This window comes from Ochlerotatus camptorhynchus, unplaced genomic scaffold (assembly GCF_037179485.1).
Source record: "Ochlerotatus camptorhynchus isolate MF236.1 unplaced genomic scaffold, CSIRO-AGI_Acam_v1.1 ptg000329l, whole genome shotgun sequence".
Lineage (NCBI taxonomy): Eukaryota > Metazoa > Arthropoda > Insecta > Diptera > Culicidae > Ochlerotatus > Ochlerotatus camptorhynchus.
The window spans coordinates 2,410,351-2,425,466 of NW_027040817.1; the positions used below are offsets into that span (position 1 = coordinate 2,410,351).

Sequence of the window (15,116 nt, forward strand, 5' to 3'; positions counted from 1 at the left end):
GACCTGGAGTGAGTGCTTCCAGATCGGCTGGATTGGATGACATCTGGGTGATTGGTCGGGAATTCAGGCACATTTCTACCTGAGCGAGTAGAGTTGTCATTTCGTCCTGGGGGCTGTTGTTGTGCCTAGTTCTTTCAGCATATGATTTTTCGTCGATTTTACCGCCGCCTCCCATAATCCACCAAAGTGGGGCGCGCGAGGTGGTATGAACTTCCATTCGATGTTGCTATTGGTGCACCAGTTGAAGATGAGTTTGCGGTCTTGTTCGTTCGTCTTGAGCATTCGGTACACTTGGTTGAGCTCGTTTGCAGCTCCCTTGTAGTTGGTCGCATTATCCGAATGCAACTCTGAGACCATACCACGACGAGCAACAAATCTTCGGAGTGCAGCAAGGAATGCTGCCGTCGAAAGATCGTGTACAAGTTCTATGTGGACCGCTCGGGTGGAGAAACATACAAAAATGGCGATGTATGCCTTCACCGGTCCTGCCTTGCGGTGTGCTCCCTTCAGGTAGATCGAACCGCAGTAGTCCACTCCCGATACAGAGAACGGACGGGATGGAGTTACTCGTGAGGTTGGTAAATCGGCGGTTGTTTGTTGCACAAGGACTGGCTTTCGTCGGAAGCAGGTGTGACATTGGTGGTACACCTGACGAAGGAGATCCCGACCGCCAAGAATCCAGAATTTCTGGCGAATGGTGCACTCATCAGCTGTGGTCCGGCATGCAGTAGCGATCGATAGCAATGGTTGGCTAGCAGCGTGGCCAGCGGATGCTTGCCGGAAATGATGATTGGGTGTTTGGTATCGTCAGAAGCCTTGGAGTTTTCGAGTCGTCCACCGACCCGAATGACGTCGTTGATGCTAATGCTAGGGTTGAGCCATTTCATCGGCGAAGATTTATTCACAAGTATACCGTTTCGTAGAGCTGCCACTTCTCCAGAGAACGTATCGCGCTGAGCCAGGCGACATAAAGCGATTTCGGCCTCCCGTAGTTCCAACGTTGTGAGGAATGCGGCGAGTTGTACCACAGACTTCGATGAGACCGCACAAGTACCATTTGGATGGTTCCTTGCGGCTGATGCGCACAGTGCACGCAGGTAACGGAAAACATAAGCGACGATTCGGCGTAGCTTGGAGTATGACGAAAGGCGACCAAATAAGAATTCGGAGAACTCGTTGGATTGGGTTGCGTTGGCTGCTAGACAAATCTTGCGTTCTTCTGTTGAAGTATTATCGCCTCCGTTGGATTGGTTTGGCCACAGGTCCGACGGCAGTTTCAACCACGTTGGTCCGGTCCACCAGCGTTCGCAGTGGAGAAGATCGGCCGGAGTAAGGCCACGAGAGATGTCATCGGCCGGATTGTCGGACCCAGCGACGTGATTCCATGGATGTCCCACCGTAGCTTGTTGGATTTTTGAGACTCGATTGCCCACGAATACCTTCCAGCAGGCCGGTGATGAATTTAGCCACTGCAGCACCGTCGTGGAATCTACCCAAAAGAATACTGGACAGTCGGATTTTAGGGAAGCAATTACCTTTTGGAAGAGTTCGGTAGACAAAACCGCCGTGGAGAGTTCCAAGCGCGCAATGGAATGGCGGGTCTTCAACGGCGTGACTCTTGACTTTGCTGCCAGCAAGTGGACGAAATTGTTCTGATGTTGATCTTCGGAGCGCATGTATACGCATGCGCCGTAAGCCTTCTCGGAAGCATCCGAAAAGAAGTGTAGCTGGATATTGGTTGCCCTGGCCACCTAGACAAATCGGGGAATTTGTACGTCACTCAAGAGATTCAGCTGATCATGGAATGTTTTCCATTCGGTTTGGAGTCTTGGTGGAAGTGGATCATCCCAAGCGTAGGTCTTCCCGTCGTTGGTTGTCAACGCCCACAGGCGCTGCATGAACTGCTTGGCGATGGAGATTACCGGACCGGCGAGGCCAAGTGGGTCGTAGATCTGCGCGATATACGAAAGGACGTTTCGTCTGGTGAACACGGTAGCTGGAATTGGAAGCTGTATTCGGAATCGCAGTGTATCGGTCTTCGGTTCCCAGATCAGTCCAAGGATGGTCACTGACTGCTCGTCGGAGAACTCGTAGAACGGTTGGATTGCTAGTTGGTCCGAAGGAATTTCGGCTAGGACTGCTGAGCTGTTGGAGGCCCATTTCCTCAATGGAAAACCGGCGGAACTTAGCATCTCACTGAGCTGCCGACGGAGTTCGATGGCTTCTTCTGGAGTTTCGGCACCGCTGATGAGGTCGTCGACGTAAAAAACTTCTAGCACGGCCTTCTTGGCCATCGGGAAATTCTCACCTTCATCGTTGGCGAGTTGAACTAGGGTTCGAGTGGCGAGGAATGGCGCAGAGGACGTACCATATGTAACGGTCTGAAGCTCGAACGTGGAGATTGGATCTGTTGGTTTACTTCTGAAGAGAATTCGAATGAGCGATCAGTCGATGCGTAGTACTCCTATCTGGCGGTACATTTTCTCCACATCCGACACGACTCCAACAGGTTTCGTCCGGAATCGCAATTCGATGGACTGGAGATCCTCTTGCACGACTGGGCCAACGAGGAGAATGTCGTTCAAGGAATTGCCGGATGATGTGCGGCAAGAGGCATCGAATACGACCCGTACCTTTGTCGTAGTGCTGCTGGACTTGAACACCGGGTGATGCGGCAAGTAGTAGTGCATCAGAGAATCATCTACCGGATCTTCGAGTCGTCGCATGTGGCCAAGTCGTAGGTACTCGTCCATAAATTCATGGTAGGCTACCTTGACAGCTTCGTCCCGCTCAAGCCGGCGTTCCAAACTTCGCAGACGCCTTTCGGCGATGGCTCGAGATTCGCCGAGGTGAATATGGGGATTCTGAGATTTTGGAAGAGCGACTACATACCTTCCGTCTGCGTTTCTGATCGTAGTAGCCTGGTACAGCTCATCACAAGCGACTTCGTCTGCCGAGTAAATTCGACCAGTATTGATAAACTCAATCTCCCAGAACTTCTCCATAAGTGATTCCAGGTTATGGGTGGTGGTTGCGGTACAACAGCGTAGAGGGATCCGTGGAAAATTGCTGTACCAGCGGCCCGAAACTGCCCAACCGAAAATTGTTTCGATTAGCGTTGGTGACCCACGGTTGAGGTGGATTCTACCGTTCCTCAGGTACTCATGGAATTGGTCAGCTCCCAAGATCATATCGATGGGACTATTGATGTTGAAGTTGGGATCGGCGAGTTCAACTGTCTTGGGAATGTACCAATCGGAGATGTCCACGTCTCTGCCCGGAAGTTCGGTCATGAGGGTTGGAAGAACTAGGAATTCCAATTCACTTGTGTAGTACTCGTCTCGTGAGCGAATCGTTGCGTAGACCAGCTGTGAAACTCTGGTTGCCAACTCCCCAACCCCAGTGATGAGGATGTGGGCTCGTTCTGGTTTCAGACTCAGACGACTAGCGAGCCTTTTGGAGATAAAGTTGGATTGGGATCCAGAATCGATGAGTGCTCGAGCAGAGTGCTCGTTACCGTCTTCATCGAGGACTGTCAGCACAACCGTGCAAAGGAAAGCTGTGCTTGAAGAGCGGGCATGAGCTGGCAGACTCACTTCGGTAGCTGGATGAGCTGATACACTTGATTCCACGGACCTTACCGTGGAGGAGGAGGCTGGTGGTTCGAATTCTGGGGCGACGCTACATTTCTGTGGGGATGGTGAAGACTGGGATTGGTGGAGCAGTTCCAGCAAAGACGTTTCTGGGCGATGAGTTCCCTCCGTTGACCAATGGAGAGCCTTTGGAATGTTGGACACTGTACCAAGAGATGCTTTTCGGAGCAGGAGATACACGATAGGGGACTGGATCGTGGGCTAGCAACCGCGGTATTAGCGACCGACCTCGATTGCTGTGGTTTCCTGAACGGACTTGTACCGGCCACCTTAACCGGTGTATGACGATGTTCCATCTCTGAGGAGACCGTCTGGAGAACCCTGATCCGTTGGTATAGGAATTCGATGCAATTAGCGTATGTAACCTGGTCCATTTTCGACGAATGCTCTTCCCAGGCACGGAGAGAAGCAGAATCTAATTTGTACGAGAGCATACATACCAGAGGAGTGTCCCATGTGTCGACTGCTTCCCTTAGCTTTGCCAATGCCTTGACGTGGCGTTGGAAGTCGTCCACTAGGGTGTGGAGACCTTCCGGAGATTCTTTGCGAATAGGCGTCAGATCGTATAAAGCCCGGAACAGCTGCTTCTTTAGGAAACGCTGGTCGTCGTAGCGTTTTAGTAGGGCCTCCCAGGTTGGTCCATACACCCAACAGGTGGATGTAAGATTCGCTTACAATTATGTGGGATTCATCATCAGAGGATGTAAGTGGAGACCGCATGAACCGAGGATGCGATATACCTAGCTGCGGTCCGATGTAAGAAAATTGGAGACCGAAAAATGTGGAGTGTATTAGTGAGTGAAATTAATTATGTCGAAAAAAATAGGAAAAGGTTGCCGACTGGACTCGAACCACGGACGTTGCGACTATCAGACCTGTGCTTTCTCCACTGCTCTCTCCATGCTTCGGATCATGGTCAGCCTAAAAGCAAACATGAAGCGCTCATTTTCTCGCATGCTTGACTTCGTATGCTTTTTCTGCTGGAGAGATTCGAGATAAGTGTGTGCGTCGTTCTACAATGTTCTACAATGTGCGTCCTTCTACAAGCTTACTGGTATAGTCGAAAGCGTAGATGCAACACGAAATAAAAATGCTCGACTTCGTATGCTTTTTCTGCTGGAGAGATTCGAGACAAGTGTGTGCGTCGTTCTACAATGTTCTACAATGTGCGTCGTTCTACAAGCTTACTGGTATAGTCGAAAGCGTAGATGGAACACGAAATAAAAAAAGACAAAAAACCATTACATCGCCTGCATGTAAAGCACTCCTCGTATTTTCTCATGAAAATACGAGAGCTTCTGAGTGCTTTATCTTTAAGATCTTTTGTCATCACCTTTGCATGGGTCCCATCTCATTGCTCGATTCCGGGCAATGAGAAGGCGGACTCACTTGCTAAGGTGGGCGCTATGCAAGGCGATATTTACGATCGACAAATCGCCTACAATGAATTTTTCTTCATTTATCGTCAACAGTCGCTCGCCAGCTGGCAAAATAAATGTAGAGAAGGAAGTTTGGGACGATGGCTATTCTCGATCATCCCTAAGGTGTCGAAGAGTCCTTGGTTCAAGGGGTTGGATGTGGGTCGAGACTTCATTCGTCTGATGTCTCGCCTCATGTCCAATCACTATTCGTTAAACGCTCACTTGTTTCGTGTTGGGCTGGGAGACAGCAATCTCTGTGAATGTGGACAAGGTTACCAAGACGCCGATCACATCCTTTGGTCTTGTGCTGAGCATCGTGGAGTCAGATCTGAGCTGTGCGATTCCCTTCGGGCTCGAGGTAGACAACCTAATGTTCCAGTTCGGGATATTTTGGCTAGACGTGATCTGGAGTTTATGAAACTCATATATGTTTACTTTAAGAATACTAACCTTAGATTGTAAGTTTGATTAACCTTGTGTTTAGTTTGTGTATTGTGCGTGTAGTTTTTTTTTTAATGTTTTTTTTTCAAGATGAATAGAAATAAGTTCATGTTTTAGGATTAATTAAATATTTGTATAATAAATCATATTTCAAACCTCCTTCTCCCTTTCCCCATCCAAAAAATTGTAAATCTCCACTAACCTCGAGACGACCGCGAGCAATCGGTTCAATTCCTTTAACTCTAGATTTAAGACATTATTCATGTATAATGCAAATGATAACTCGGCTCTGTAAAGTTTATTCGATTGAGCCTGTACAAATAAATTAATAAAAAAAAAAAAAAAAAATGAAGCTCAAAAATAAATTTAAGAGACATTGCATTACACATGTTTAAGTTGTTTTGTGAACAGTTATCTAGTGAGATTTTTTTTTTTTAAGATTGTCAAATTATGTATCTTGACGAAGTTATATCTAACGGTTTATTTTGTATGGATAGCTGTCATAACGACTTTTTAATAATTATTGTAGCACTTCCTGAACTATTTTGGGTATTTGATATTTTATTTAAAATTATCTAGGACAGAATTTAAAATTTGATAAAAAAAACCGATGAAGCTTATTTGGAAGCTGCCTTGAATGAGTTACTATTTTTCTGGCTGATGTCAGTGGTTCTAGCCATTTTAGTACGAAGTTGCACGACATATCACATAAGACTTAACAAACACCCTTCAAACGTACAGCTAAACAAGCAATACTTTGATGAGTTTGGAATCACAAAACCTCCAACAGATTCCAAGCCAGTTCATTTCCAGGTATAACACTCAAACGGACGCTCGATTCGAGGAAAAGTTTTCGTCCAAAATAAATCACTCAAGTGAACTGAAAGATAATTGAGCGTCTTATCAACATTCGGACCGGGATGGGCTGCACGGAGAGTCAGCAGCCGCCCGAAGTCATCCAGAACACCGTCGTCGTCGCCGTTGCGCACCTTTTCTGGACTACTTTTCCCCGTAGGAGAGCAGGCGGGCCAAGATGGGAGGTGAAACGAGGCATTCAGAGCATTCAGAAGCAATTTTTCATCCGCGTCCGCGTGTTTTATGAAGTGTTTCCGGCTCACGGTCTGCCTTTCTCTTTGTGCTCGATATAAACTGCGCAAGGAGGTGTACTTTTTTTTTACTTTTCTCCTACTCACCCGCGTGAAATGTGACGTGAAGATAAAGTTTTTCTTTAATGGCGAACAACAATCGTCATAAAACTCAGAACAGTTTAATTTCTTCGCTCAGAATCCCATCGCCTCACGCTGTTGGAGGGTGGCAATTTGAGCATGGACTGGAAGGCACGATGATATACGAGGTGGCCTTTCTGCGAGTGCTGCAAGGATGCGCTTTCTGGTGATTTATATTCCTTATCAAGTTGGAAGCGATTTGTTACAACGACGACGACGACGGTGGTAAAATGGAGTTTTCTCTGAGCGGGCGTGAAATGTGTCTTAACTGGGGAGGAATAATTGTGGCGCAAATATTTTACTCACATAACACAATTGTCATCAACACGAAAAGAACAACATCAGCTGGTCCGCCTTATGCTTGTCCTTCAGGAAGGCCCTCTTGTACACTTCAAGAGGGTGATTTAAATTCATCTCACGTCTGCGGAGTTATCAGCCTCACATAAATTTATTTATCAGGCAACGTGCGCAGCAGAACAACAATGTCAGTCCGCCATTCTGAGAAATTTTGCTGCGAAGTGGGTGGCCTTATAGAAGATCAGGATTTTTTAGGTCGGGAAATGGCTTCTGAAAATCAATAAGTGATAGAAGAAAGCACAATTAAAAAAAATATAAATATGTATCTTAAATTTTCATGAAGCTTGCATGCGGAATAACCATATTAAATCCAAACATGGTCTATCAAACGATTCGTTTTAGAACATTTCTAAAAATATTATTCTCTACAAATACGTAACATTTTACTGCGCTCGATGTAAGAAAAACAACATTCTGCGTATTCATAGGGCAATAAATCTTCAGCACAGAACCATTATTCTCCCACTTCATCATCTCATCTTCTAAGGATGCCAACACCTTTTTTTCCTTTTTTCATTTTCTCCATTCCTTGCGATCAAAGTGCGTCGTTGCGTTCAGCAATCATCTTCGACATTATTTCCAGTCATTGCCGGGTATCACACGTCGTTGGAAGACGTGTGAAATATAGCAGCACTTTTTCCATCCACTATCTGGTCTCTCAGACAGGAAAAACATACTGGTAATAGCTTGATTTGTGAAATAAATACAGGACAGTAAAATCAATTAATTCATGCCTTTGTATCAATGCATGCAAAATATTTCCAACAAGATGTATAGAAATCCAAAACGATTCGTTGTAATTCAATATTTTTCCTCTCTCCCTCTCTTTACACAGTTCATTTCGACTACACGGGATAGCATTAAACTTGATCGAAATTGACGCAGCAAACCGAATTAATATTATTCTTAAGTAGATTTGGTACACATTCTGGTTTAGAGTCGGAATCAAATTAAATTCAATAGGGACTTCATCGATTCGTTGTCGAGAACTCTCTTTTCCACCCAAACCTATCGGCACGGTAGCGAGAGGTTATGCTTTGAAATTATGTTTCCTCGAGCAGAGTGACTTCTGCGATGTCGAACAATTCCAATTTACCATTGCTTGTGCGAGGAATACGGTAAGCTATGGCAAGGCAAGGTTGTCTCGAACCAGCAGCACACTTAATCAGATTTCTTTTCCTATCGCATACTCCACCACTGGCTTGAGCGCTGGTTTTCGTCATTGGTAAATGAAGTTAGGCAATGTGGTTTTTCGGTGCGGGAAACCGAAGAATCGTGGTATACTTATTTTGCTAAAATTTGTTAGCTTGGTTGGGTTTTGGTTTGAAATGAAATTGTTCAGCCATTTCTGCTCTGCCTCTTGACGGAGATCGGTTTCAGGTTATGCATTTCCCTACTACACAGATAAAAATTCTGAATTTTAATTGTGATGTAAACATTCATTCATGTAAACTTAAATTTAATTTCACACAACCGAGCAACTTGTAAACAATGTTGTTTGCAAACATGGGCTTTTGTATACAATATTTGCTACATTGCATGAATTGTGCTAGAACTTTACATGATATATAATGTAAACTTATATGATATATGATGCTCCATTTGTGTGCATCATATTGAACAGAAATTTACTCTACTTTTCGAACTGTGTAGTGTGGGAATGTTTGAACCCTATTTAAAAATGATCGTCTATTTGCTGAGTTTTTCGATCGAATATTTATGATTAAAATTATGTAAAATACATTCAAAATTGCACATATTTTGTCAACCAATGCGAAAATGGTCCGTAAATCGTCGTTGCAGTGTTAACGTTGAAGTCGAATCACAGTTCGAAAAAGTAGTGTAAATTTCTGTTCAATATGATGCACATAAATGGAGCTCCACAAATCATTTACATTATATATCATGTAAAGTTCTGACACATTCAATGCAATGTAGCAAATATTGTATACAAAAGCCCATTTTTGTTAACAACATTGTTTGCAAGTTGCTCGGTTGCGTGGAATGAAATACAAGTCTACGTGAATGAATATTTACTTCACAATTAAAATTCAGAATTTTTATCTCGCATTAATGGCCCTTCGCTCATTTTCAACTTCTATTCAATTTTCATACTGCCGTACTCTAACGGAACTATCCACCTACCATCTTTTAAAGATCATTCTCTAGCTAATAAATTATCACACTAAAGCTTCATGTTAGCATTTCCAACCAACTCTGAAAATCACTACCTTTGCGTATGAAGTAACACAAAAACACTTTGAAAGTTTTTATTATTTCAATAAATACAAGCAAAAAAAACAATGAACAGTAGATATGAAAATCCCCACAATAACATTAAGATAAGCACAATTTTATTATCAACCACCCTATTCTCAAATTGACAAGTCAACAAATTTATTTCAAAAGTTGAAACTTTTATTTTGACATTTCTAAAATTTTATGTTGAAAGCCGAGGCTTTTGCCGTCATAGATTTCAGAATTTTTATTTGTATTGTTTTATTATTTTCAAATTGAAAGTATCTGACTAGTCGATACAATATGATATTGAGCGGAATAAAATTACAGGAAGTACCAGCAGTTTTTGAAAAAGTGAAAATTTCATCACAATTCATCAACATGTTTCAAAGCTATAGATGATGAAATTTAAAATAAGAATGTTTTTAAGAGACGCTTTTAAAAAATTTTAAAATATTTATACTTTAAAAAAATATCAATATTACCCCGTTTTACGGTACTTCGGTAGTACTGTACCAGGGAGGCAACTTTAAAATCATTTTCAGAACTTTGTTCTGAATCCTTTGAAGTGCTTTTTTCCTGGTAGTGCAACAACTAGACCATATTGGCACAGTGTAAAGCATGGCCGGTCTAAAAACTTGTTTAAATATTAGAAGTTTATTCGTCAGGCAAAGTTTGGATTTCCTGTTTATAAGAGGATACAAACATTTTATGTATTTGTTTCATTTGGCTTGAATGCCTTCAATGTGATCTTTAAAAGTTAATTTATGGTCATGTACTAATCCGAGATATTTCACTCGGTTTGACCAGGAAATTGGAACTCCGTTCATAGTGACTATGTGATTACTACTAGGTTTCAAAAACAAAGCTCTAGGCTTATGTGGAAATATTGTAAGTTGAGTTTTGGAAGCGTTGGGAGATATCTTCCATTTTCGTAAATCAGAAAAGAAAATATCTAAACCTTTCTGAATTCTGCTGCTTTTCCTTTAGCGGAAATGTCTATGTTTTCGGCGAACAAAGATTTGTGTCAAAGTGAAAATTATATACAATATAGGCTCAAGAATACTACCCTGAGGAACTTCTGCTCTAACAGGTAGTCGTTCAGATTTTGAGAATTTACCTTCAGAGTTCTGTCAGTGAAATTATTTTGAACTAATTTCATAATATAAAGTGGAAAATTAAACTTTTTCAACTTAGCAATCAAACCTTCATGCCAAACACTGTCGAATGCTTTTTCTATGTCTAGAAGAGCAACTCCAGTTAAGTGGTCTTCAGATTTGTTTGAACGAATTAAATTGGCAACTCTTAAGAGTTGATGAGTAAATAGTTGAATGCCCATGGCGAAATCCAAACAGCTCATCTGCAAAAAATGAGTTCGTATTGATGTGAAGCATCATTCTATTTAAAATTATCTTTTCAAAAAATTTACTTATTGAAGAAAGCAAACTTATTGGACGGTAGACGGCTAGAAGCTTCAGCTGAATTTTTATCCGGCTTTAAAATTGGAACAATTTTTGCATTTTTTTATTTATCAGGAACAGGGCTGTCATCTGATAACTCATTGCGTGCAATGTTCTGAATTTCTGAAATATACAAAGTGAGAATCAAGCAAACACACCGTTGGCATATTTTTTCACCCTGCGCAAGTGTAAAGCAGCGGAGAAGAGAAGACAGACACACACACACACACACCCACCCAAAAATAACGAAAGCTCAATTTGTAGCCATCGATCCCACGGCTCCGACGCAAAGAGCGCCACTCAGTAATGGGAAACACAGTCAAAAGATAAAATTCTTCTTTGTTGTACCCTTCTTCATCTCCTATGCATGCAGTCGTGGTAAGCAAAGTATGCAAAGAATTCAAAGAAGACATTAGCTGCTTGTTGTATTTATTTCGCTCCCTGCACCGCCCGGAGTGTGCTGCTCATTGCGTGGATAGCTTTCTCACAGATTAGTTGGAAAAGAGTGTTCGAAGTAAATGGGAGAACCACAGACTTTTTGTCGATTGTTGCATGCACAAAGTTGCTTTGCTAACGCTCTGAGGTGCTGATCAGGCTGATCAGGAAAGTATGCCAAATGGAAACATCTGTTAAATAATTTTACCAAGAAAGACAAGGTACTCTTTTTTATGAAGATATAGAACATTCCATCATTACCTGGAGCTTTCACATTATGAAACTTTTTAGTTATAGATTTCACTTCGTCCAAATCAGTCCCCCAGGAATCATCAAAAATATTTTTCCGAGAGAAAATATTCAGAAAATCCCGAGAAACCTGATTCTCAATAAAGGGTGATACGGTCAAAATTTGGTCAATATCAACTTGACGTATTTCTTTCAATTTTGCATTTAAAAAACCTGAACACCCCTCATTTTGAAGGTGTGTGTGTGTAGAATGTTGCTCTTATTTTGATTTTGGAATTCACTCTTCAGTTGTCAAAATGCCGTCCAGGCAAGAAGAGCAGCGTATCAAAATTTTGCTCGCGCATCGCGAAAATCCTAGCTACTCGCACGCAAAGTTGGCAAAATCGCTAAAAGTTGCCAAATCAACCGTTACAAATGTAATTAAAGTGTTTGGGGAACGTTTGTCGACAGCCAGGAAGTCTGGATCGGGGGGAAATCGAAAACCGGAAGCCGCTGAGACGACAAAGAGAGTTGCCGGTAGTTTCAAGCGAAACCCTAACCTCTCTCTCCGAGATGCCGCAAATAAGCTGGGTGTATCGTCTACAACCGTGCATCGAGCCAAAAAACGAGCCGGACTATCGACTTACAAGAAGGTAGTGACTCCAAATCGCGATGATAAACAAAATACGACGGCCAAAGCGCGATCCCGGAGGCTGTACACGACGATGCTGACGAAGTTTGACTGCGTGGTAATGGACGACGAAACCTACGTCAAAGCCGACTACAAGCAGCTTCCGGGACAGGAGTTTTATACGGCAAAAGGAAGGGGAAAGGTAGCAAATGTTTTCAAGCACATGAAACTGTCAAAGTTCGCAAAGAAATATCTGGTTTGGCAAGCCATCTGTACCTGTGGCTTGAAAAGCAGCATTTTCATAGTTTCCGGGACTGTCAACCAAGAAATTTACGTGAAAGAGTGTTTGAATAAACGTCTGCTGCCTTTCCTGAAGAAACACGGTTGTTCCGTACTGTTCTGGCCGGATTTGGCATCTTGCCATTACGGTAAAAAGGCCATGGAGTGGTACGCCGCCAACAACGTGCAGGTGGTTCCCAAGGACAAGAACCCTCCCAACACGCCAGAGATCCGCCCAATTGAGAAATACTGGGCTATTGTCAAGCGGAACCTAAAGAAGACCAAAAAAACTGCTAAGGGCGAGCAGCAGTTCAAGGCAAACTGGCTTTCTGCGGCGAAGAAGGTGGACAAGGTGGCTGTACAAAATCTGATGGCAGGGGTCAAGCGTAAGGCCTGGCAATTCGGATTTGGAAAAGCGGAAGCCTTACTGAATATTTTTCCTGAATTTTATACTAATTGAACTTGAAAAAGAAATTTAATTTGATTTTTTAAATAAACGATTTCACCGATTTACACGCGTTTTCCCTTGACCAAATTTTGACCGTATCACCCTTTAGGAGTAGTAAGACCCAAACTAAAGTTATGGGAACTCTCGAATTGCTTAGCAAGTTTCTGAGATTTTTCCAAATTTGTGATCAAAATGTTACCACCTTCTTTAAGCGCTGAAATAGGCTTTTGAGGTTTTTTTTTTCAAAATTTGTGTGAGTTTCTAAAAGGGTATGGAACTTGGGTCTTATTTAGAAACATTATTTTCAAAAGTTTTGTTCCTCAGGGCAGAGAATCGCTTTTTAATTTGTTTTTGTAAATCCCGCCAGATAACTTTCATGGCAGGATCGCGTGTTCTTTGATATTGTCTCCTGCGGACATTTTTAAGACGGATCAAGAGCTGAAGATCGTCGTCTATTATAATTGAATCGAATTTAACCTCGCATTTTGGTACTGAGGCAGCTCTTGCTTCAACTATAGAAGTAGTCAGAGATTCAAGAGCATAATTAATTTCATCTTTGGTTTGCAAAGGAATGTTTGGATCGAAGTTATATCAACAATCAATACGAAACTAACGATTTTATATTGGCTCACCACTTTAGTAGCCTATTGGTCCCAAGCAAACGATTAACGTACCCTATTCTAGTTGAAATTCTATTACTACACTATGTTTGTTTTGATTCGCTATGAAAGTTTGACAGATAACATCAGGGGTGTGTGGATTCATGCAGAACATGCAGGGGTGAGTGAAATAGCTTTGGACTGCTTGGGACCGTTGTTCTGGTACTGAGTGAGCCAAAAATAATAATGATTTTCTTCGGGACCCAGTGGTCTTAGAGTAACCTCTATGGTTATATTCCATAAATGTTCGATTCTGCTCCCAATCAGCTCTATGGTTATTGAAAGTAGAGCTGTTGGGATTACAAATTATTTCTTGGGATATTTCAAAAGTTACTGGAAGGTGATCATAACCGAAGTCAGCATCAGTAACCAATTGGCTACAAAGTTGCCTTGAATCAGTTAAGACCACATCAATAGTTGAGGGATTTCTTGCAGATGAAAAGCATGTTGAGCGGTTTGGATATTGAATAGTGTAATAACCTGCAGAACAATCATCAAATAGAATCTTACCATTAGAATTGCTTTGAGCATTATTTCATGAGCGGTATTTTGCATTAAAATCACCAACAATGAAGAATTTAGACTTATGACGTAACGGCGCCGGTGGTGTAGTGGTAAGCGTGATTGCCTCTCACCCCAGCAGGCCTGGGTTCAATCCCAGTCGGCGCCGCCGGGATGTTCTGAGGCATAACATCTCTGATCACGCCTTCCTTCGGATGGGAAGTAAAGCCGTTGGTCCCCGGTTCATGAGTTGATGGGTCGATAGGTAGGGTCCAGGTGTGGGAGCTGCCTTCCTGGCACGTCGGTAGCATTGGTGCTTAGCACGGAAAACAAGATCGACGGAAAAAACAAACCAAAAGAACAAAAAAAAGAAGGACTTATGACGGGTAAGTTTCTGGAGGTCACCCTTGAAAAAAATCTTTTGCTGGCCTACGCATTGGAATGGCAAATAGGCAGCTATAAACGTTAGTTGTCCAAATTTTGTTTCAACAGAAACCCCCAAAGTTTCAAAAACTTTGGTTTCAAATGAAGAAAGAATTTTATGTTTGATTTGTCTATGAACAATGATGGCAACGTCATCACAAGGTCCACCAAGACGATTATTTCTATAAATGATCAGGTTTAAGAAACGTTTCAACGGCAATATGCAGGTTATGAACTCTCAAACAGTTAAATAGCTCGGCTTCATTATCTTTAACAGATCGAGCATTCCAATTTAAAATAATTAATGCTTTAAAATCCATTACTGAATTTCAAAGTAATGAAAATATTGTTTGTGAATTTTACTCCAGTTTGAATGGCATCAAACATGGAGTTAGGTTTAAGCATATCAGAAATCATGTCAATTAATGATTTCTGTAAAAAATCCATTTTAGGGGCAGTAATGGTTCCTAGGTCAAAATTTTCAAAATTTCCGTTATAATTACGTTGGTTAGTATTTTGATTTCCACCCGTTGCAATAGCAACATTAGCTCGCTGAACATTGTTAGCAGCGAGCGGAGTAGGTGTGGATGAAAAATTTGAAGCTGGGGTGATATTTGTAACTACAGGTAGAATTGGTTTCTCGCTGACCGTTGTTAATAGTAGAGGAATTTGTACCTGCTCGGGAATGTGGAGTGTTTTCTACCTGTCACTTAGAA

General features: G+C 42.3%; 1 protein-coding gene across 1 annotated transcript; it reads right to left on the reverse strand.

The window, feature by feature from the left end:
• Window positions 1–563: 563 nt before the first annotated feature.
• LOC135708281 (uncharacterized) lies at window positions 564–3,949 on the reverse strand. Its single transcript, XM_065230282.1, has 4 exons — window positions 3,803–3,949; window positions 2,479–3,689; window positions 1,923–2,421; window positions 564–1,751 (listed from the first exon to the last, which is right to left on the reverse strand). Exons 1-4 carry the CDS (start codon window positions 3,947–3,949, stop codon window positions 564–566), a joined length of 3,045 nt encoding a protein of 1,014 aa, XP_065086354.1.
• Between the last annotated feature and the right edge of the window lie 11,167 nt (window positions 3,950–15,116).